At 39.7% G+C, this 25,725-nt stretch overlaps 1 protein-coding gene across 3 annotated transcripts in view; it reads right to left on the reverse strand.

Moving 5' to 3' along the window:
• The window catches only part of LOC100705556 (sodium-driven chloride bicarbonate exchanger), a 52,716-nt gene extending 30,303 nt beyond the window's left edge, over positions 1 to 22,413 (reverse strand). For 2 of the 3 annotated variants that reach the window (XM_013267248.2, XM_013267247.2), the window contains exons 1-3: positions 21,394 to 22,413; positions 19,780 to 19,809; positions 4,545 to 4,626 (exon numbers count right to left, since the gene is read on the reverse strand). In XM_013267248.2, coding sequence (XP_013122702.1) covers positions 4,545 to 4,626; positions 19,780 to 19,809; positions 21,394 to 21,441 — 160 coding nt within the window. In that variant the 5' untranslated portion in view covers positions 21,442 to 22,413. Of the gene's footprint in view, positions 1 to 4,544; positions 4,627 to 4,727; positions 4,813 to 19,779; positions 19,810 to 21,393 lie in introns of those variants that run through there. The other variant, XM_025903115.1, reaches the window with a different exon arrangement.
• Between the last annotated feature and the right edge of the window lie 3,312 nt (positions 22,414 to 25,725).

Below are 25,725 nucleotides of genomic sequence, written 5' to 3' on the forward strand. Positions count from 1 at the left end.
TGGTAACATCAATGCAAAAAAAACCTAATACGTGTGTGGGGTTGGCCTGCTAGCAGTTGTATGGATGTCCCCAACAGAAACACTCTTAAAAAAGGTGCATGATCTAGCCTTTGGTATTCTCCTGGTGTAATGTGCATGCAGGTACACAGGCGGCTGCAGTCCCTGGCACTCCAGTGTGACAACCACTGGAGGGACACAGGATTCCTTCTGTAAGAAGGATCCCAGGAAGGAGTTTGTTGCTTTTCCTAAACCCTTTAGTTCCGGTTACATTTTTAAGCTCAGACACAGCAAAGTAAATTAAGCCACATCTGGCTCTAATCAGCAAATAACAGGAGATGAAAAGTTAAAAGCTCCAGTGTGGGACAGCTATAGGTAGACTCCCTATCCTTAGACACGAAGGGAGGCATAGGATACAGAAGCACCTGATTTTAGCTAGACAGCAATAGGACTGCTTTGAGTGAAAGTGCCTTTAAGTGAAGACATTCTAAAGGCTCAAAAGGCAGCTCTAAAAGTGCCTCTAAAACTGTCAGTAAATTGCACAAGGGGAAACACAGGCTTGGCAGGAGGCCTCAGCTGGTGGCCTCCCTTCATAAACCTCCTTATTGGAGAATTTTGACCAACTGGTGCAGAACCAAAGCCAACATGACAGGCTGAAATTGCAGCCAAATACATTTTAAGAGTGGAAAATGCTATTCCCTTATCTAGCAAATCCTGAAGGAAGCATAACAGCTTTGGAGCTGAGCACTAATAAGGAATGATGTTCCTATCTGAACACCATATCTAAAATACACACCATAAAGTGAACATGTGGAAAGAGCTCTTGCACTCTGAATGGTCTCAATGACCCACAGAAGAAGAACTCATTCAAATTCAAGTTTTCACATGCAAGGCCCAGAGAACTAACTGCATTGGATGCGGATGAAAAGCCTGCCTATGTCTCTGTGATGCTAAGTCCCTCAACCCCCTTGGGATTGAGTCACAAAGGCAGTGGCCACTGCTGGTTGTGGAGCAGACAGGCTAGGAAGACCATCCATGGCCTGTTGGGTCAATAAGAAGCAATTAAAATCAGAGACAGTCACTGCTCCCTGAGGTTGAGAGGGAGAAACACATATAGCAGCACATTCAGCCATGGGTGAGGTGAGATTTTGTGTCCTCGCCCTCGTTTCTTAGTGAAAATAACTCATCGCATGATGCAAACAGATCTACGGATGCCTGACCAAACCTGTCCCACAGCTGGTAAACTATTTTGGGATTGAGTCACACTCCCCATAGAACAGAGAACCTCTGGAGAGCAAATCCGCTCCGGTGTTCAACACACCAGGAACATGCGTCACACTTAATGAGAGGAGTTGTTTGCTGCTCTACATAAACAGGCTGTGAGCCAACTCGTGTAATGTCACCGAGAGAAAGCCTCCCTGACGGTTTATATACACCAATGCTGTTGCATTGACTGTCCTTAACAAGACATGACAATTTTCAGGAGCAGCAAGAAATAGCTCAAAGCCAGAAAAACTGTCCTCCACATATGTGTTTGAAGGAGCAACTCGGGCCAAGTGCCATTTATGGTCCTTCTCTTGAAAATACCCCCCTACCCAGTCAATGAAGCACCTGCTGTCAGAGTTTTCCTCATAACAACCACATCCAAGTGGTCACCAACAGTGAACACTTCTGGGTCTCCCCACTCACAGAGAGCTACCAGGTATACATCTGAGAAGACATCTCACATCCAGCTGCAGGGGAGATACCCAGTGCTGAAAGTCCTCCATCCTCAACAGCTCCTGAGCGATGAAAGAGATTACTGAGGACATCAGCTAATCAAAAGACCATGTTTCCCTTGTGAAAAAGAGCAAGGTGGTGGCGAAATTTCTCCTTGACTTTGAACAGTTAGAGAAATGATATCATCCTGATTTTGAATTTAACGGCAGCAAACATGTCTCAAAAATGTTGGGACGGGGCAACAAAAGATTACAAAAAGTACGCGGTGATAAAGAAATAACTGGAGGAACACCTCCAAAAGTTGATTCTGTTCATCTGGACGTAGCGTTTTGTGGGAGAAACGTTTCGTCACTCATCCAAGTGACTTCTTCAGTCTCAGCTGACTGCAGGTTTCCCCAAATCTTATAAACAGTACATTTGCATAATGACTGAAACCAGCCCACTGAAGGAACAATGGGCAGGGAGGAACAACTGGAGGAACATTTTGCACCTAATTAAGTTAACTGAGCTTCTCTTAAGTAAAAGTGGAAGAGATTTACCACTCTATAAAAATCTAAAGCTTTCAGAATAATGCTCATCAACAGCAAAGGCTGTGACTATGTCATCATATAGAGCATATCATATACTCAAGAGATTCTGAGACTCTAGAAAAGTCTCTGCATATAAGGGACACTCTAATAAATCAATATTGGATGCTCGTGATCTTCTTAGCCTAAAGTGGCACTGCATTAAACACAGCCATGATTATGTCATGGAAATATCTGCATAGACTGAAGATCACTTCTAGAAATCACTGTTCATGAAAATGGTCCACCATGTTATCCACAAGTTAAAGCTTTGTTATGCAAAGAAGAAGTAACATGTGAACACGATCCAGAAACGTCACCGCTCTTCTCTGGTGTAGTCGAAATCTTTTTCAGGAAAGGCCTCACATATTTCAGAGGGATAATGCTAAACCGCACACTGCACCTTTTACAACAGCGTCGCTTCGTTGTTGAAGAGCCCAGGATTTGAACTGGCCTGCCTGCAGTCCGGACCTTTCAAAAATATGACAGAAGACCCAGGACTGTTGAGCAGCTAGAGTCCTAGAATGTCAGACGGAAATGAGATAGCATTCCTCCTCAAAAAGTCCAACAGATGATCTCTTTAGTTCCCATATGTTTACGGACTCTTGTTGAAAGAATATTTTTGTAACATGTTGCTGCAAACAAATTCAAATTTAAATTCAAGACAAGCTCATATTTTTCTCATAAACATACATATCCTCAGACTTGCATATCATCACATTCTATTTTCATTTACATTTCACACAGCATTCCAATTTTTTAGAACAGGGGTCATACTTAACATATTAAGGGAATACTTGCTATTGAGATATTGTTCAATTTTGTATTTGAATTGGATCTATTAACAGTGATGTAATACACATAATTAACTCTCAAATGTAGAACTAATCTAGGAGGAGGAGTTATGCAGTGACATAACTTCAGAGGATCTTCTTTTCCTGCTTTTTGAAGAGTCTGTGTTACCACAGCAACAGACAAAAATAAAGTAATTATGGAAACCATCATCCAGAGACGCAGGTCCTTGAGATGAAAGTACTGCCTCACTGACAGAGTGTCAGAATAAAAGACTGACATTTCTGCCAGCTACCTAGGGCCACGTTGCCTGGTAACAAAAATTCTGTGGATGCTGACGGGGAACGAATTCTGCTTCAGTAATAACTCATCTTTTGAGTGTACCAAAGCTTTCTATTGTTTGACTATTGCACATGAAACTCTTTAATGCTCTCGGTATGAATGTACATTTATTTTCACAGTTTGCCTCCTAACAAGCCTTTGTCTTGTATGCTGCTTTCTAAAATGACTTCATGTGCCCACATTATTTCACCTATTTTCACCTAGTTTAGATTGTCTTTGGTCATCTTACTAATCATGTAAATAAATCAGGGTTGTTTTGTTTTTTTAATTACAGTTGTATTGCAAAATTACAGGTTTAGCATGTTAGTATGAGTAATGTTCACCACCTTTAATGTCAAATAATAAAGGTAATGAATTCAAAAATAAATATGGGGACAATTGTATTACCAAAACTGGTGAGTCAACATTCAATTCTCTCATTGTTGTTAACATACTCAGTTAGGTTAGTCTTTGTCTTAACATGCGGTGCTACTTAACACTATAAAGTTAATGACTTTTAAACATATCATAACAGAGAGCCTGTTCCAGATCCTCTTGGACTAAACCCAAGGTTTGGTCTGCTTACATTATATGATTGTCATGGACTACTGATCTTTTTGCATTTTCAAGATGTTTTCTTATTTACTGATATTTCCCTGTGGATTTATTAAGGTTTTTCTTCTTTTTAAAAGACAAAAAGGAAACCCTTTTGTAACCCTTTGAACTTTGTTGTCTATTTAGGATGCTGTTTGGTGCAGAAATTGCACCTCTGTCTCTTTTATGTCATCTGAAATGCTGATGCAAGCAGATGTGCAGAGAAAAGAGCTTGTGCTCTTTGATGCAGCAGCACTCACATCAAAATCCAACATCCATTTGCAATGACTTAGACAGGTGGACTGATATTATATAGGGCTTTTCTGGTGTTCCTAGGCTCTGCTATGATTAACACTGCTATGTTACACAAGTTTTCTGTTGTAGCTTTATTAGATATATATATATATATTATATAACACATGAAAATGACAGATTCAACTGAGCAGTGTTATGGAAAATGTTGGTGTGAACAGTTTTTGAGTCACCTGGGAATAAACATTTGAATATGGCCTCTGCTGTATCAAGCAAATGTTCAGTATCACTTAGTGATGTTACCTTCTAGTTCTTCCTTCTCAAAATTGGTGGTGAGCATGGAGCGTGTGCCCCCGCGGTCCACTATTGCTTCCTCATCAGTTCTCTACAGGAGACACACAGAGGCAAAGGTGATTACTCAGCATTAGAAAAATAAGAACCAACAATTTGTATGTAACATGCACATTTTTAATATTATCTTCCTACAAATTCACAGGTGTAGCACTTCAATGTTGCCCTAAATGCCTCAATTCTTGCATAAGAGCACCCTCCTTCCTCTGCCTCCCCTGCTATCAGGCTAGTGAGATGATGTGTCTTGAAATAAAAACACAGGAAAACACAGCATTAAGGCTGACTTCAACTCACTGCTACCATGGCAACAACAGACAGCCAATTGCAATTTAACAGGAGCACATTCATCTATGGAATGCCAGAATACACCATTTTCAGTTACACCTTTAAGAAGATTGCCTTATTGTGTGTAAGCTTTAAATCATGGAAACGCTAACCCACCCACACCTTCCCCAAGACCAGTTTCTCTGGAACTGGAGCAAGAGCACACGCTCAGGATAGAGTGGAAGAAACAAGGCCTGGTGATAATGGACACAGAGTAGTGCTTTTCTGGTAACACCCTTCTATAAATAGCTCTGACCTTGACAAATAAAAAAACAGGCTGCATAGCTTTCGAGTGTTCACTGTGCTTTTAATATTCACTGAAAACACTGGCATGTGAATGTGGTGTTTTAACATATGCTCTGAAGACAAAAAAAAAAAGGAGACAACTTCTGTGGCTTGGTAGTAGCAGAAAAGTGGTCGTAGCGATACATTTTCTATCTCCTTGTCACTTTCTCTTATACCTCTGACTCTGCGTCTTACCACTCTATGTCTCTCTCTTTTTATTAGAAGTCTTGTCTTTAGTTCCTAGATCATATGTGTTTTTCTAGATGTCCCCTATGAATGTGCAAGTCATCGAATTATTCTGTATCAACAAGCATTTTGGTAGTCTTCACACAATAGTATTTCACCAAAAAAATAAACTTAGCACAAAAAGTAAAGAAATTTGTGTTTGGTCTATTTTTCTTTGTTAGGGCCCTCAGGCTGTTGTGGCTTCTACATGCCACTGAGGCCCCTGTTTGCTAAATGAATAAACTGCCAATATGCCTTGTTGCTTCAGACTTCAATCATCTAATTCAATAAACTACACCAAATAAAGGACAAGCATGCTAAGCTGTTGACAGAGAAGATTTGAAGTTTTTCATTGACGTTTAAAAATGGCAACAATGCTGCCCATTGGCTCCAAAATATCTCACCATGTTGACCATTATATGGTTAGAATATCTTTGCAGACTGTGACGCAGGAAGGCAGTTTTTACACCCTTTTTAAGGTCAAGGAAAAAACTTTTAATGAGTTAGACGTGGAAAAAACTATGAATATGTGAAGTGTACATTTGAAGTTACTGAATTGGAGACAGGGCTGGAGAGTAAGTTCATCATTTAGACTAAGACAGTTACTTTTTGTCATTATAAGTCTGAAATTTCATGTTTACTTATATGTGCAAAGGAGGAATAATTATCATATACCATTATCTGTTATCTTTGCATTTTGTGGAGTGAAAGCTTTTGATAGAGTGAATTTCAGATATATTATTACCCCCTAATTAAGGCAAGAGCAATGCAGGGAAAAAGTTGTTTTGCTATCTTGTTAGGGATGAAATGCTCTATACTTGGTAAATGGACTGGTTATTATCATTATATCACACTTTTCTACTCTTCCTGAGCTCTTACAGTGCTTTATACAACTTGCCTCATTCACACCCATATTTCTTTTCTATCTAACATTCATGGACATTCATAATCCAATGGTTAGTATCTTGCCCAAGGATACCTGGCATGCAGACTGGAACAGCCAAGCATTGAATCAGCAACCTTCCATAAGTAGATGACGTGCTCTACCTCCTGAGCTACAGCCACTTCACACTATGAATAATATATGTACAAACACTTCAGCAAAAGCCTTAACAATACAGACAGCTGGCAATGACTTCAGTGTAAGGATGCATGGTAAACTTAGATGATTTTAATTTTATGATTAATATTTCAACTACATTTCGTATTTTGAGAGGCAATTTAGGCAATTTCAAAGACAGCCCTAAATATATGTACATATATTAAGCCATAAGCTGTTATATCATTAAAGATTTGAGAGTGAACTGAAGTTTGCTTTCATTAAAATGGGTCCTGTGACCTGTAAAAGGGCACAATGTCACATTTGTGGTGCAGTAAACAGTTAAATGTGGGGGGAAACCTAAAAGCTAAAAGCTGTTTGTTGTTGTTCTGTGAAAATATGCCAAATATAGAGCAACCAGGTGTAGACATAAAGTAGAAATCTAACATATAGACATAACCCACTAACACAATTCAGTTCACTTCTGCTCTGTTTCAATAAAGTGCTAGTATTATTACAGAATGTGTGGGTCATAATCCCACAGGACAGAGCAAAGATTTTGGCATTGTGCTCAAATTCCCACTCCTTCTGATAACTTCTCCCCTTCTATTTTAAATATATTAGAAGCAACTATCATGTATAAAACATACTTTTCATTGTTACATTTAGCACATTTTACAGTAAATAACCTGCCAGAAACCTTAATCATTCTGGTTTCTGTGTTTCAGTATTAGATGGAGATTACAGAGTGACTCCGACTGACTACAATCTGTTTACAGTCTGTTTATTAGAGGGCAATGAATTGTGGACCTTCTCCAGTCTGTTTCAGGGCGATTGCAATCAGTCCAAGGGGGTCTGAGAGATGTTGCTTCTAATAAGGAATATCAGGTATATGTATACTATAGCCATTAAATTAGAAACACTGTAGTTCAGCCGAAATATCAATCTCTGAACACGCAAGATGGAGCACTAGCGGCTCAACATCCGCTCGCTTGCACAAGAAGTGTGTGGACAGCTGAGGTCTGTCTTTGTGAGCTAACTGTATACACTGACAATAGCAGCAACAATAACATGCACACAGGCCCAAAAGAGGATTCATCATGAAGTCCCTGTAGGCTGCCTCCCCCAGATTTCCCCTGGCAGATGGTAAATGATAATCTGACATTTCCTCAGTGTCTCCATTTTGTCACTATTTATGCCTATGCATCCCAGAATCAACCCTCTACAGACTCCATGTAGTGCACCGCTATCTACACTCACACATATGAGTCACTGAAGAGCTGAATGTTTGTAACAGTTCTGGTGTCATGCTTTGCCAAAAGGTGGATCCAAAGAGCAAACCCAGGCAACACTTAGCAAGTCTAAAGTAGTCATAGTTAAGAAGTGAATCGTTTACTGATAGAGAGCAGTTGGCAGGGAGATTTAGCAGCACTACAGGTTTGCACATGGGAGCTCTGTCAGAGAAGAGATAAAGAATTACCAGGAGGCGAAAAGGAGAATATGGTCCACCTGTGATAGTAATTAGTTTTATTAGTTATTAGTAAAGTTAAGAGTGAATGGAAACTTAGAGAGTGTTTGTGGGCAGTTGGTGGATATCCAAGAGTCGGCAGAGATGGCTGATAGAGAGCAGACAGGCAGATGGGTAGTTAAATAAACACTTGGGTTAATTATGGAATTAATAATGACAACCATGATCTGTCAGAGAAATCTTGCAAACTCCAGCCGTGTATACTCCATATTTGATTACCAGACAGGTGTACGGAGAGCTTCTTCAATGGAGAAACTCCACTCAGGATGGACTCAGATAGAGGAGCCAGAACAACTACTCTACATGACACTTAATAGCAAAGAGGGGTTAATAAAAAACAAGATCTTTCTCAACTCTTCCTCACAGTAAGTCTGTAGTACTGCAGTGGCCACTTAACTGGTTTATTTGACAGGGTGACTCCAAAACTTTGTTCTGGGTTTGTGTGCCCTAATTTAAAGTCATTTGACAGATTCACTACAAGGTCAGCCTGCAATTAGGCATGTTAACTGTTAAAGACAGGGCAATTAGAAAAAGACTAAATAAATATAGCTTGTTTCGAAGGGTTACCATGAGAAAGCCCCTTCTCTCTAAAAAGAACATAGCTTCAAATTGTAAAGGTGCGCCTGGACAAACCACTTCTGACTGATTTCTGGAATAATGCCCTTTGGAAAGACCACCTTTCACTAACTGAGTCAAACTTGAGCTCGCTGTAAACTAAAGTATTATAGAGGCAAAATGTCAAAAAAATTTCTGGCACATGTATTTTGTTGGAGTATGTTTATTTACTTCTTTTCTCCCATTCCTCTGAACTGTTTTGTTTTTCAACACAGGAAGTTTTGAGGAGTTTGTGCATCTATATTCATTACCTATTACTGAAAACCAGAGAGAAATATAATAACTAGAAACAATGAGCTCCACCCTACTGTCCTGACTGCTTCACTCCTGTATTTTCTCTCATTTCCACACAGAATAAATGATGTAATAAATAATATCAAATGATGACTTTTGTTTTTTTCTAAGCCTTATGCCTCTTCAGGTCTGTCCCAAACAAAGCTTTACTCTGCTTAATATCACAGATAAGCCAGAATCTCTTGCCTGCAGGTCCCTGCTTCTATTTTTGGACAACGGTATTTCTGGCGTATGTTACTGACCCCAGACCAGCACACACAGCTACATCCCAGCTCACCAATCTGGGTTGAGATTAATCTGCCAGCAGGATAAAGCCTTGTCTTTGACCATGGGATCAGTGATTGAGGGCCCTGCGCTGTGGGTAGAATTAAATCAGCTGGTTCTCAGTTGATGCGCTGGTCAGTGATGAAGGCTTCAGGGGGAACAGGGGCAGAACTCACGTGACCAAGGCTCTAGAGGAGTTGGAGGAGGGGTAGTTATGGTATGATGAACAGAGACACTTGAATTTAACCTGAACAGATATTATATCTACAGCTGTTCACCTTGTAGCTTTTTTTTCCTTTACAGCCTATTAGTTTTAGTGTAGTTTTAGATGCACTAGTTATTATATGTGAAAGAAATAGCATCAACAAATTGTACTGGATATGTGGCACATATGCACAAAGCAGTGTTAGAATAGGAAGAAACAGCAGCACACAGGAGGAGAGAAGCAAAAACCATCAGGCCTGGACACAAAGAGAGTATGAGAGGGGGTTTTGATGCCTCACAGTGTGAAGTCCTCATGTGCAAGCATGTGCGCAGTGATGTTAAGCCAAGAGTTACAACCTACAGGAGGAAGGTTTGACATTGTACTTCATCTGTTTTGATTCTATCTACAGTATGTTCTGTAGATGTACACACAAAAAACCCATTCCCTCAGATAGATGTTCTCATCCAAAAATATTCTTTCTCAGTTATGTTTGTGGTTTAGTTTCTCATGTTGTGATCTATTTATCTTTATTCTTGTTCTATATTAAGGCCGGCGGTTGCTAGAATGTCTATGCTCAACTACAATATGTAGATACCTATGCTATGCTCAAAACATGCATTCACAATAAAAGCTCCATTGAGAAATGAAGAAATGTATTCTTTTAATACATGAGGACTTCATCAGTCAAAAGATATAGACCAAAAACAAATGTCCATTACAGAGGACATAAATGAATAGGCTGGTTCTCAGGAGGTTATAGTATACCAAGTGGACAACTAGTAGAAAGTCAGGGTCTGCAGCAGCAAATCATTAATGGTACAATCACACTATGGAAAACAGTGTTTGAAGACCCACGGCACAATCAGAATTATTGTCACTTTGTTCAATAAACTTGTGATCTTGTAGCCTTTGAAATGGTTTATTTATGGTGGGAAGAAGGTGTGTGACCAACTCCGATGCAGAAGCACAGTGATAAAATGACAATAAGACAGTCTACTATCAGTCTTCATTAGTTTACGACTGATCCACGTCAACTATATGCAATGTGTGATAAATTCATGAAAACCGCAAATCTGTTACTGTCTACATTCAGCACCCAGCCAGAACCTCATATATTTGACCCAGAAATTGAGAAATTCCTCCACAAATAGTGGCATAGTTGATGTAGGATGGAAATTTAATAGTAAAATAGCTCTGCAGCCTTGCAACTGATATCGTCTTGATGCATTCTCAATCATCCAGGAAAGTAAATCTCCAAAAGTTGAATCTGTTCATCTGGACGTAGCGTTTTGTGGGAGAAACGTTTCGTCACTCATCCAAGTGACTTCTTCAGTCTCAGCTGACTGCAGGTTTCCCCAAACCTTATAAACAGTACATTTGCATAATGACTGAAACCAGCCCACTGAAGGAACAATGGGCTGTGAGGTCAGTTCCTTAATCATAATTATGCAAATTCCCATGACCATTGATCAACAATCACTGACCAAAACCCACTGATCAAAGAACACTGATCAATGGCCATGAGTACCATTCACAGAGAGTTGGGGAATGGCTGCAATCACAGCATTGTAAGATGGCGAAAGATGTACCCTTAGGCCCCCTCCTCGATTCAGAGATGGTCTTTCCCTTTTCACGTAAATGGCCTCCTTGACTCCGCGCTCAAACCAGTGTTCCTCCCTGTCCAGGATGTGTACATCCTCATCATTGAAAGAGTGTCCACTGGCCTGTAGGTGTAAATAAACTGCAGAGTCCTGGCCTGATGAGGTTGCTCTTCTGTGTTGTGCCATCCGCTTCGCTAGAGGTTGTTTGGTTTCCCCGATGTATAAATCCTGGCAATCCTCCTGGCACTTAACAGCGTACACTATGTTACTCTGTTTGTGTCGGGGGACCCGATCCTTGGGGTGGACCAGTTTTTGGCGCAGCGTATTTTTCGCATCTTTCGCCATCTTACAATGCTGTGATTGCAGCCATTCCCCAACTCTCTGTGAATGGTACTCATGGCCATTGATCAGTGTTCTTTGATCAGTGGGTTTTGGTCAGTGATTGTTGATCAATGGTCATGCGAATTTGCATAATTATGATTAAGGAACTGACCTCACAGACCAGTGTTCCTTCAGTGGGCTGGTTTCAGTCATTATGCAAATGTACTGTTTATAAGGTTTGGGGTAACCTGCAGTCAGCTGAGACTGAAGAAGTCACTTGGATGAGTGACGAAACGTTTCTCCCACAAAACGCTACGTCCAGATGAACAGATTCAACTTTTGGAGACTTGCAACTGATAAGTTGCACTCCAGACTAACTCGGATTGATATCAACGTGTTGGCCATCTGTTTGCATTAGACAGCAATTTCCCAGTCTGTCTGAAATTGACTGCAGTCGGTCTGAGTTGCATTGCAATTGTTTGGATAGAAGCTTGTTTCTGCAAAGTTTGCACAATCAGCCTCTGTGTTTTATTAATAAACAATATAAAAGATGGATATAACTTCCAGGTTGGAAAATAAAGCCTTAGAGAGTTCCACTCCTACAGTGAGGGAAATAATTATTTGATCGCCTGCTAAATTTGCAAGTTTGCTTTGTTTTTATTGTAGTTTCATTTTAATGGAGAGAGAATCAGATTATCAGCAAAAACTAATTACATAATTGTTATAAATTGATTTGCATGACACTGAATGAAATAAGTATTTGATCCCCAAGCAAAACATCACTTAGCACTTGGTGGAGAAACTATTGGTGGCAAGCACAGCAGTAAAACATTTCTTATAGTTGGTCAACAGGTTTGCTCACGTCTCAGGAGGGATTTTGGTCCAGCAGGCCAAAATCTCCAAAATCCAGAGGTAATTAAAACACACAGAAACACTACATTGCTCTTGCTGTCGTCTTGTAACTGATACTTGTGGCCAGGATTCGTTAGGGGGGGTCGGATGGATTTCCCTCTCTCTGGTCAACACATTCCTGCCTCTGCTAAATAATGTTTCATTCCCAGTGGGGATAAAAGTTTATGCAAGTTTATTATCTGGAAACAGTGTACAGTTTCACAAATCATATCCTGCTTGTGGCCACAGTAGATTGTGGTTAAGAAAAAAACATTATAAAGTTGCACTTTACTACATAAATAGGCAGCTTATTTTAGCAGACACTGTGTAAAATATCAATAAAGACAGATGACGGATGATACAATGATATGCAAATCTCATAAATCTGTGTTTTATTTACAATAGAAAACAGAAAAGTGAATGGTTATACAGAAAATGAATCTTTTAAAGTATTAGCTCCTTTTTGAATTTGATGGCAGCAATATGTCTCAAAACAAATTAGGACAGAGTCGTAATAATGTAATGTACATTAGTACAAACATGTGACTGTGCATGCAAGAATGTTTGTGCTTTGGGTTAGAGTCAAGTTTAATGCTTGGATTTATTTCTTTATTTTTAATCATTTTTTTCTCTGGGATGAAGACCCAATCTAATGGTAGCAATGGAGCTAGCATATAGCTAGCTCGTTTGGCAGATTGCAAAGAGAGAGAGAGAGAGAGAGAGCACAAATTTGAGCTGTTGAATTTGAGGACAGTACATGAATTTATTTTATTCTGGGAGCTATGAAGAATAAAGACTGATGTAAGTATATATTTTTTCTAACATATTGCTGTTTGGAAGTGTTTGTTTAGTGACATTGGTGGGTGCTACTACCTTCCATTATACTTTGGATAATGGGAGGTAGCAGCACCCTGTAGGAACCATAGCCTGCAGTTAGAGAGTGAAGTGCTCTGTTAGGATTATAAGGTGATAAAGCATAATTTTAGAGATGGTTCACATGACCCTGAATCCTCCCTTAGTTATGCTGCAAAAGCTCTAGGTTGCTGGGGGATTCCCATGATGCACTGAGTGCACATAAACACTGAGTGCTTATGTGTTTCTACACCACTCTGTCTTTAATCACTAGTAATTATTAATCTCTGGCTTTCTTCCACCGGGTGTGTTTGTCCTGTCTTCTTCCCCCAGTCGGCTGTGGCAGATGGCCGCCCTTACCTAAGTCTGGTTCTGCCAGAGGATTCTTCCTGTTAAAAGTGAGTTCTTCCTTCCCACTGTTGCCAAAGTGCTTGCTCGAAGGAGGTCATCTAACTGTTGGGGATTTTCTATGCTTTCTCTGTAGTATTGTCTTTACCTTATAATATAAAGCACCCTGAGTCAACTGTTGTTGTGATCTAGCGTTACAAAAATAAAACTGCATTGGGTTGAAGGTAGTATGAGGGTCTTTAAGATTCGGTGGGACCTGATTACAACAGGGAGCCAGAAAAGGAAAGCTAATAAGGGAGAAATATGGGCTCTCATTTCAGTCCCATTTAGCACTCTCGCTGCAACGTTCTTTTTAGCAAGAAATTCGAGGTCATCCAGGCCTGTAGTCTGTCATGTCTTTTAGATGTGCCTGTAGTTTAGTTGATTTGTATCATCCTGTTTCATTGATGAATAAAGTTGGATGTCAGCAATGAAAATGTAGTCATTGTTTTTTTAATAATATTACCTAAGAGAAGTATGAATAATGTAAAAAGTTTTGGTCCCAGCACATAACTCTGTTTGGCTAAATCTTGTGTGTGGAAAAAAAGTTTCCATTTACATGCACAAACTGAAATCAGTCAGATAGATAAGAATCAGACTACTGCAACAAACATAATTTAAATACCAACGGTGTGTTTTACTGTCTCTAGTAAACTATTGTGGTAAACTGCATCAAATGCTGCACTGAGGTCTAGCGGGATAAGCACAGAAGATGATTAATAACCTTTACTAATACTGTTTCTGTGCTATGGTGCACTCTAAATCCTGACTAGAAATCTTCAAGTAAACCATTTCTTCGCAAAAAAAAATTCTAATCTTTCAAGAATTTTTAAAACAAGTCCTAGCATAAAGTCAAACAAACAAACAATATTCCTTTCACATTCACCTACTGAGTGATACCAACTGAAACTTCAGTTTTAATCATTTATAAGGCATTTAGTGTTTGTGTATCTTTGCTATGAGTCTAAAAAATAACCCAGCCAACACTAAAATGTGACCTGTTTGAACTCAAAGGATGCTAACTGAACATCCTGCTTCAAAAACACAGCTCTTACAATTGTGTTTTCCCACATTTTACTGTTTCAGCTAAACATTTCCTCTTACCCATGTTTGGTGTAATACGTTCAAAAGTAAGACATCTTGGCCAGAATAAATCAGATCCTATTGATTCTCACAAGCCCATTTCCAGGAATCTGTGTACATTACCACATCGCTCTCTGGAAAGCAGTATGTGACCTCATTACTGGATTTTTCAGGGATCTTTTTCCTGATGTGTTCACAACAATAGAGATGATTTACATTAATTTACCTTATGATCTAGGACAAGAGGAGAGTACTAAAAATCATATTAGCCAGCTGGGAGCACGAACTGGCTGTTAATGTGAATCTCTTTACTTTCAATCTGCTTTAGTCGACTTTCCACATGTGTTGGGAGATAGAGTGATTGTATAGGTCATAGCTACCCAAGACAGATTATCAGTGGCTGCACAAGCACTGCAATTGGCCATCAGCTTCTGTTGTCATGGTTTTCATCCCTACAGATGGCCATGGTTACTGTGGCAATGACAGCAGGCTCAGCATCAGCAGCCTTCCTTGGAAGAATATGCAAGGAATACTTGGAACATTCCTGCTTCCTAGCTTCCTCTAAACACAGGGGTTCCAGAGGCATCAGGTGTGGATGAGGCTGAGACTGAAGCTGTTTGGATTTGAGCTAGCAGTGGTAAAGCATTCGGCATTCTGTAAACACACACACAAAGACAGAGGCATCTCTATATATCTGACAGAGTACACCAGCTGAAACAAATCCAGCATTCCTGGCTTTTGTTCACCCATTTCTCTATCAGAGATTACTAGGGTCAGTACACCAGGTTTAAGCTCCTGTCTTTCCCCTGAATGGCAGCCACATCTGTCAGCCTCCTCAGGACCTTTTGTGTGCACATCAGCACAACCGGTCCTTTCTGCACCACAGGAACCAAACATGCTATTAACTTTACATGGAGTAGGAAAAATAAAAACCTTAGTCCAGCTATTGTTTTTAAGCTAGTGGTTATCTTCAATATTATAACAACAGGGTATACAGATCAAAAGTCAACTAACTCAGTGAGAGCTAACTGCTTGAATTGCAAGTAATGCTTTGATTAAACTCAGAAACAACATCAAAGAAGCCTACCTGATAAATAAATCCTTTATTGAGGTCCACTGAGAGCATGGTGCGCCTCTTGAAACGTTGGGGCAGGATGCCCGCTAACTCTCCTTGTGCTTGCGGCAATAGTAAGATAAGAGGCTAAGGCTAAGGGCCTGAGCCCCACTCAGCTCAGGATGACTATGACTGTTGTAAGAGGACTCAGAGAGAATAACAGAGGCAGACAGCTTGTTTGTCTGTGCATCTCACTCAGACCCTCGCCTCTCTTCTCAGCCACTCTTTTCAGCTGCTCTTCCCATGCTTTAAAAAGGCAGCAACCTTATTCCAAAAAGCCCAGCGAACACAACATAAAAACAAATGCAGAGTCTTCAGCACCGCGCCTGCTCTCCCTGTGCCTCTTCCACTGCCTCCGACGCCTTTCATCCAGGGTAACATCAAATGTTTCTGACAAGCGTCCATCCGCCAATCCCCCCAGAGAGATTAGTGCTCTGACATCACCAATGCTGTGCTGTGCAGAGTTCTACTGCTGAGCATCCAAGCTCTGTTGTTCTGTTACCTAAATCGTAGGTCACAAGGGCTCTAAAAACACCATCCTCATTAAGGAGCTTCACACATACATCTAGCAGAGGACGCAAGAGGCAGGGTGTAGCGTTGCAGTTTCATTATGCACAGTAGTGTATGTATGACCTACCTGAGGCAAAGAAGCTGCTCTCTGGCTCTAGTGCATTGTCAGCAAAGCTGTGATCTGCTAAAAGCAGATCCTAAAGGAACAAGCAGATATTCCTACTGCGGTGCCGGAGACAACTGTGAAATTACAGTAATGCTGCCTTTGTGGTTTGTGTCAGCTGATACTTCTAAAGGATTTCATTAACAGAAATAGCACTTATCATTGAAACATTTATAAGTGAAGATCAGACAGCCATATTACAATTATAGTATGCAATCTAATTTTCCATAAGCCTGCCTCTCCTCATCCAACCATCTGTCTCTCATCTTCTCCAACCAGCCCTGCATCCTCTTCTTCTACCTACCTCCATGCTCTCATCACCCTCCTCTCCACTGACACTGCTATAATTAACCATGGAAAGGAGCTCAGCCAGTCTGGGCTCCTAGCTGAGGTGGGGAAGCTTCCTCCCTGCCTGCCAGTTTTGCACAGTTGGATCACTAAGTCGAGCACAGAATTTCACACAGATAACACCATTCTCAAAAGAACAAACCCCGGCAACTCCAGCAAGCTTCCTCCATCTGTTCTCACTGATCTTCTCCTTGTCAAACTGGACAAACTGGCTGTAAGCCTGCTGTTATGTCAGGGTTGTACAACAATTAGAACTGTGCCAGTCAAGTTCACATCCCAAACAAAACAATTGTCATTTGAATTTGAGTCAAGTTGATAATAGGTAAAGGAAAATAAATATATTTATCTATAAAGAAACAGATAAATATGTGCAACGATGATACATCTCTGCTTTACAATACTGTCAGCCAGTACTGGCCAATCACAGACACAGTCACTTATAGCCAAATATAACCTTATTACAACAACACATTATGTATTATACCATCTTGTTTTTTATTTAACAATTAAGCCAAATAAAGAAGCAGTGTGTGAAAACTTCAGCAGACACAGTTGCAACATTCATTGAAGTTCATTCACTTCTAATCTCCACTTGGTTTAAATACCTGGGACTCTCCACCTTTTGGTTTTAGGACTGAAGTCTCTTGGATGCGAGGTAATACGTCCTCGGAAAACTTAAAGAAGTCCAGTCACCTTCTTGTCAAGCTTTTACACATACCTGGAATATTGAAAACCTACACAGACAATCTGGGTGGTTGTAGCTCAGGAGGTAGAGCAGCTCAATTACTAAATGGAAGTTTGGTGGTTTGAAAAAGGTGCATGTATAAATGAATGAATCAGGCAAGTTGGAGTGCTCAAGTATAGCAGAAAGGTGCTGTATAAGAACCAGTCCATTTACCATGTGTTGTGTTTGGGTTTATCCAGATTTTGGTACTGTTTATTATGGCCAAATATCTCCATTTTGGTCTTCACTGTCCAAAAGACGTTGTTTGGGCTGAAGTCACATGTCTTGTGATGTGTTCAGATAGAGCTTTACGCACCCAAGATGCTGCCACACGCTTTTTCTAAATCTTTTTCTAACTGTACTGTTGTGAACATTTCATCCCCAAGTGAGGCCTCTAAATTCTGAGATGTAGCTTTTAGGTTTTTTGCCAATCGCTGAGGACCTTTGAGTGAATTTGCTAGGATGTCCATGCTTGGGAGTATAAGCAACTGTACTGCATGTTTTCCAGTTGTGCATAACCTTTCTCACTGTAGACTGATTGCCCTTGAATTGTTTGGAAATGACCATATAATTATTTCCATATCATTACATTGTTTCTCTGTCAATGTGGTTCAAAGTCCTTAGCACTGTCTGCCACACAACTAGCACTGTACGCATTACAGCTAAAAAGCAATACTGGACATTCTTGCACCATATAGAAATAGAATATTGACAACATTATTACATTTGCTGAAGCCATTTAGATTAGCTTAGGTTAGCTTAGCATAAAATCAGATATTGTCTTCGAAACCAGGAATATTAGTACATTACTGTTCTTACACACTTTTATATGATATACGATATACGTGTGAATGATAAATTTGATTTATCTTCCACTCTATCCCAGAATTTAATTTAGTTACTGTTGTCATTACTTAATAAAACAGGGTACTAATATTTGTATTTATTCACAATATTTTGTAATGTGAAAGTCATCAAAGTGCCCCTGTCAGTTTAGACAGGGGCACTTTGTGCTCAGTCTTGTCCTCAGTTTGGCTCACAGCCCACAGTTGCATAAACAATATTTTGTCAGAGCAAATAGCATGCACATATCAAACCTATGCTCCATGGTTTTTCTTCTCATACTCCTAAATTTGGCTCATACTCTCAAAGGCATTTCACAGATAGAAAGCCTTCATACAGATTATCTGTTATTATTTATTTATGTTAACCTATTGTAGATGCCAAATGCAGGTGACGTGTGATTATTGCAACCTAAAAATAGTCAACATCTGTTTAGTAAGCAATCTAATTAAAGATCTGCACCAAATACACCTGCTATATTATTGCAGATTAACAGCAAAGAACGTGAGCACACCAGCTGAGGCATCAGTAAATCTATCTCATCATTTACTTTTAATTACTTCCTATTGTTCTGAGAAGCACAATAGCTAAAGTACCAGTAAAGCAATGCAGGCCTGCATTCAATTTTATAATATCTACTCATTCATTCGTTCTGCCTTAGTAAGACAGATTCGTTTGCAGTGTGGAGCTATTTTTTTTTACAATTTTTTATGCAGATGAGGGCTTCCCTCCACCCCCACGAAAAAAATATATATTTGGGGTGGACTCTCTCTAACATTTGGTTTTTGTGAAGCTTTAGATTTCCTAAAATTTTAAATCTTAAGTTGGAAGTCTACTCAACACTTTGCACTGTCACCTCACGGCAAGAACAACACAGTTTGGATGATCTCCCTGAGTCTGTGCGGGTTTTCTCTAGTTCTCTTCTCACCGTAGCTTGTGGTGTGGATGTGAGATCAATACAGGACTTAAAATACAGAGAATAGAGTGGTGTACGCATGTGTGCATAACAGTGGCTTGTAGTATACAGAGTTTAAAATCTTTTTGTAAAATGCTTTACCATTTATTTCAACTGCAAACTCTACACATACACCCAGCTAACGTTTTGGTATTGATTGATCATCACTATCTATTCAAGATAGCTGAAATAAAAAATAACAATGAAACTTATGCAGACATCCAGGATGTTACCTGGCCACCTGCTTGATGTCCTTCAATAACTTTTTAGTACTAGGGGGCTTTTTTATCCAAATTTTTGCATGTGATCATTTTTTCATCAAGACTAAAACAAAGCAAACAAGAAATACTTAGAAAGGGGGAAACAATATATTAGACAGTTTTGTAAATCTGTTCCCTGCAAGCTGGAATTGTACCCAGCAGTTTTTTTTGCTGCTAACACTACTACTACTTTTTCCTACTGAGCTATACAGCCATCCCACACCAGACTGACTCTATACCCTTACAGTACCTGCCTCTTATCAGAAACCAACTGACGACTGAGGGGTTGGGGCAGTCCACTGACCATGCAAAACAATAAAAAAGTCATATAATTTGCATTATTCTGTGTTACTCACCACTTCTTTAGTTTCTTGGGAACTTTGTTCCTGCAATTAAAAAAATATATATCAGGAAATCACTTAATGGGACAAAAGCAAGACACGCAAGAACATTACTGTCAGCCAAAATGGTCTGTGAAAAACATCCCTTAGCACGTAAACTTTGAGTGTAACAACTCAAAGGCAGCAGACATTGAAAACCAATAATACATTTGGATGCAGCGCTTGCTGTTGTAAATTAAACATACTTTCATGCATGACCCTGGAAACCTGGTAACACAGTAGAACGGTACACAATTGTACTGTTTTTTTTTTATAGCCACGTCGTTTGCTGAGAAGTCCCTGAGATTCTCACTATATTAACACCTCACATACTCATACACATCCTGGTGAAACCATGACAACACTTGCTGTGAGCTGTGTAGGAGGAGGGATGGGGAAACAGCAAAGAACTACAATGAGGGGGAAACGACTACACTGCATTGGCACTGCGGGGAAACAGAACATCCCATCCCATACGACATCAGCCCCATCAGGCTTCACTGTACACCATAAGCTGCGGAAAACTAAGTCCTCATGTAACACAGCCACAAATAGAACAAACAATGAGAGTATTGATTTACCTCTATTTGGTGCTTTTTTTTAATGGTGAGCACAAAGCAGCATATTTCATATCTCCTCTGTCACTGACAGTGCTTCCATGGTAGCTGACATTTTTTTTCTCCACACAGTCTCACCTGAATGCTAATGAATAGAGGCTGACCGCAGAAGCAGGCTGTGCCTTCAAGTGTCTCAGTGTGTTGCATATGTTTGTTTGTGTGTAACTCTGCCATTGAGTTTGTTAATACTACAGTAATACTACAGATGCACGTTATACTACAGATGTTATACTACAGATGCACGTATTCCTCAGTCAAATCTTTTTTTATTTGTGCTGCGTCTCTCTGTCTATAACTGTACTGACAGTAACATCTACACACGAGATAGAATATGATTACTGCATATAAATTCCTGCATGATACAGTCAATTCGCCGAATATGATATTTTCAAGTCATAAAAATCCATTCTCTCCTGTCTGTCTCCTCACTGCTAGGATCAAACATTTTATGCTCATCTCACTGTATCATCTTGAGATGATGTGTACTTAAAGCAACAGCTTGGCAGTAGATTTTCATATAGATAAGAAAACTGGGTCGAGGGGTAGCCCATATGATTTCGACACAAGCAGCAAAGAACCCATGAAATATAAGTAGCTTCATCACAAATGCCTCCTGTGTGAAGGCGTTTGGGGGAAGGATTATGTTATGCGTTATGGAAGGATATGAACATCTTCTACTCGGATATACATGTAGTGCACAATGGAACTGCATCCCCTATATATGATGCGCAACAGCCATGTTAGTCGTGATATAGTCATGCGTCATATAGCCGGCAAAGTGTCCGAATATTGGTCATTTTGAAGCACGAAAATACAGAAAATGAATCATTCATTTATCGCGTGCTTGCGCCTGTCTTATTCCAAAGGGGAAAACACTGAGCACCAACAGTCCATTATGATTTCAACAAGATTATCAGTTAAATTTTAAAGAACTGAACACAAATACAACAAGTACGTGAATATTTAGCCTTACCGTTGGCAAAAGAGGCTCCATTTGAGCTCCTTGATCCGTGATGTCCATCTTTTCTTCTCCTTGGCTTCACAAAAGGCAAGTCGTGATGCGCTACTGCGCCTCTGTCAAATGCGTCTCGAAAACCAGGATGGCTTTTTGTTGTTGCTGATTTGATTTTTCTCTTTTCTCCCTCGCATTCACCGGTCGAGTTTGCTCAAATGGAGGTAGCAAAGCATTGCCGTCCTGCCCTACATAATTTACGCACGAAGGAGGGAGGTAGTGCTTCCCATTACACGCGCTCACCCCGGGACGCGGCGGTGTTGAGGCACACAGGCGAGTGAGCATACAGGGATTTATTTGTGAATACATATTTATAGTCATTTATAGTCGTTCAGACACGCATAACTATGTTCGGCCAAACAGAGTCTATTGTTTCAATTAGATCTGTGAAAAAACATTCAATGTATTTCAATAGGGTGCAGTTTAAATACTGTACTATACTGCGTGCGTTATTAATATCTAGTTTAACTGCGACAGCAATCAATACAGTCATGGAGCAATGTCTGCTTGTTTGGTGTTACCCATGTGGATTTTCTCAACCACTGCGCCATACACAGGCCCCCTCCACACTGAAAACAGCCGCAGCCATTATCATTATTTTCATCTCATTTCAGCTATAAACATATAACGCATAATATTACGTCAAATGCGCATTACCACTATCCAGAACATCTTACACACCGGCTACAGAAATGCTCCGGTCATTCCATCATTATTTCTAGCTGCAGCACGCGATGCTGTGCCTGTGCCGGAGTCCACGTTTGATCAGGATGCCGCTGCAGTGAAGTTTATGCCCTCCTCTGGTGGCCATATAAAACCGTTGCAATTGGATTTAGCCTGTATTCATAATGCAACTGTTTAATCTCACTTATGAGTAACACAAGACAATAGCATGAAAGTCAGTACTTACCTAAGTAATCAATATTATACTTGATGGTAGCATTTAATGATGATCAGGCTACAGTGAAGTGCTTTCTATGCGTTTTTTATGCAAAAACGCTGATAAACTCCATTTATTTGAGTTGTCTTAACTTAGAAAAACTAAGTAAGCTGGAAGTTTTGCTTCTCAGTGCGGAAGGATGAAAGATGTGTTTTGAAAATGCCACGTGACTACCGTCCTCCTCCCTCTCGGATCAGTCCGCATGTTCACGGTGCATTTTTTATGGAATATGTTGAGCAAACCTGGAGAAGCGTCAGCTCAAGATATTATTGTTGTCATTGCTGTGGATCTTTACCTGATACAATGATTTGGTGAGTAAATGTTTACTCTTATTCAAACTGATTTGTGGCTGATTTGTAGCACCAGGTTTATAATCTTGCTAGCTAGTTAGTGTTAGCCTAGCGTTGCTGCTGTCGCTGGGCTCATGTTACTTAAAAATTAACACCACAACCTTAAAAACCTTACATAAAACTATGTGGTCAAATTTTCTGTTGATTGTTTGAAATAAATAAGTGAGATAAGAGCCCAGACAAAATTCTTCGGGAGGTGCAGCCGTTAGGGGTGGGGTAGGTGTGGGATGTGGGGGGTGGATAACAGAGCTCTCCGAAAACGTGGAAGCACTTTTGCAAATATGTGATATTTTGATAAATTAAGTAGATATTTGAGCATTACATAGCTACATTGTCGCCTGAAAATATCTTAAAAGGTTATTTTGTGACCCAGAAATGGTAGTCTGGGGAAAAGGAGGATCGCATTTGTCAGCCACAGTTGGCGGAGCCTGTGCGTACTTGTAAGCGCGGCATTGGCGGAGGAGCGCCGCTGAAAAACTTATTACTTTTTCTGGGTCACAAAATAAACTTTTAAGATATTTTCAGGCGAGAATGTAGCTGTGTAAATTTCAAATATCTGCTCGATTTATCAAGACATCACATATTTGCAAAAATGCTCCGACGTTTTCGGAGACGTCCATTTTTTTTTCATGCTTTGTGGCAGCTTTAGAACATCTGTGGCATCTATTAATGTCAAATCTAGCCTTTATTTAACAACATAAGCAAACTCTATGTTACAATGATTGCACAGCCATTAAGGATCAAATCAGTTTCTGAAAAATGTTCTGTTTTTTCTCCCTCTGCTTGCTTCTTACTGTCTTTGAGGCTCCGGACCAGCACTCCTGTTGTTGGACGGAAAGACATCAGTAAGTATTTTGGTTTTCCAATATATTAGCAACTGTCAGTGACATTTATATTAATCAGGCTGAACTTTAATCATACTTTAGATCAGCCCGTTTTACTTATTGTTTTATTTGTGCTTTGCTTTGGGGAAGTTGTTTCTTTACTGATCTTTTCCTGCCTTCTGTTATTAGACTTGAGATATGACTGCACTATGCTGTTGCTGGTGACCACAGTTAATTCTACAAGACATGCTGTGTAAGTAAACAAACAACAACAGTTTGGTCTGCATTTCTTGAAAGATCACATCCCCCAAACTTAGTTTAGAGGGTCTACACTGTATATAGTGAAGTCTGCAAGTTTTCTAACAGCAAAATCTGTTTTGTGCCCAAAATCATTTTGCACATCATTAGAATGAAAGTTATTGGCCATGTTTGCATAGCCATTTTTTAAAATGATGCTTTCATGACATTATTGTGTGTTGGGTGGTGGTCAGGGCTATCCAGACTGACAATTTGGGACATTGAATGTCACCTCTGCGGTGGGGAGGGAGCTTGAGATCGTCTAAATTGGAGTCTGTTCTATACCAAATGCAGAAAAAAATGTTTTAAGAAAGCAATTAAGTTCATGTTCCAAAAAATATGATTGTTTGCTTGCAGGACAACAGGAGAGATGAGTCCTCCGTCACAGATGGTGTGGTCAGTGAAGATGGTCGCCTGCAGGTTCAAGCTCATTGCATCTCCAACCCACATCCACTGCCACTGTACTTAAGCGAAGTTAAAGACTTTCTTCTGCACCTACATTTGGATCACCTCGATCCATGACAGTCATTCAGGCAGTAATGCCTGGACTGGAAACAAGCCATCCTTAAAATAATACAACATTCCAGCTCATGTGTTGAAATGGAAAACAAATGTTGTTTAAATTAGAGACTGCACTTGTGACAGAACAATAAATATTTTATTTTGATTATATAAGTAATGTAAGTACAAAACAAACTGTGGTAGGCCTAAACTTGTTTTCAGAATAATTACATCTGAGACTTTGTTTCATTGTAAGATTATAACAGTGATGGCAATATAATTGTTTGTTGTTCAGCAGAACAGTGTCCAGTATGTTGGCTGTTATACTTTGTTGTGTTTGAAAATAAAAGTTGGGCTGATTTTAACATCATTACAAAAATTGTTGTTAATTATTTTTAATCATATTCAGGTTACCACAAATTGTTTTTTCATTTAGTTGAACTTAACATGTTTGTCAGTAGGTAAACAATTAGTATTGTACAGTCAGAAATATCAAGTTATTGTTAATACTGCAGACTTGCAATGTATAAGTTGTCCTAACAGTCATCTTAAGTAAGCTTTACTTAGTTTTTTTGAGGCAACGAGTTTCCATAATTTTTTTAAGTTCTGGGAACTAACTAGGCTGTACAGTGTACTCAAAATGAGTAAGTTGCCCTAACTTGGTCATCTTATGTAAACTTGATCCAATTTTTTTGAGTTCTGGGAACAAATGAGCTTGTACAGAGTACTCAAACTAAATAAGTTGTCCTAACTTAGTCATTTTTAGCTAAGCTTTACTCAATTTTTTTGAGGCAACGAGTTTCCATAATTTTTTTGAGTTCTGGGAACTAATTAGATTTTACAGTGAACATGTACCGCCGTTACGTATTTAAAATACAAAATATGAGTAACTGTATTCCATTACAGTTACCGTTTAAAAAGGTGGTATTTAGAATACAGTTACTTTGTTGAAATAAATGGATTACACGGCGGTACTTTCCTGTTTCATATTGTGGCGGGTCAGGACTGTTTGGGTTTTGTTTGACAGCTACGTTCTGTTGTTCCAGGCGGCAGCGTTACGGTTGCCATGGTTACAGGGTGACGCTCTCGCTCTGCATGTTTCCTGGATGAGAGAGCGCCTTTTTGTTGTTGTTGTTGTTGTGCTAAGCTAAGGCAGAATGCAGAATGTAACATCATGGGCGGTGTAGTCCGTGCTGCAGGGAGAATGGACTGTCATACTCGTTATGTGTCTGTGAGCAAGAGGAGGGAGAAAAAGGAGAGTCGAACAGTACAAGTTGTCACCGAGCAGAAACGGGAGCTGGAAGCATGTAAATATAATAATAACCACTGCAGCCAAAAAGAGTGCCTGACGAGCCCAATTGTAAGTAAGCTATTAAGACTC

The sequence above is a fragment of the Oreochromis niloticus genome, linkage group LG23 (assembly GCF_001858045.2).
Source record: "Oreochromis niloticus isolate F11D_XX linkage group LG23, O_niloticus_UMD_NMBU, whole genome shotgun sequence".
NCBI lineage: Eukaryota > Metazoa > Chordata > Actinopteri > Cichliformes > Cichlidae > Oreochromis > Oreochromis niloticus.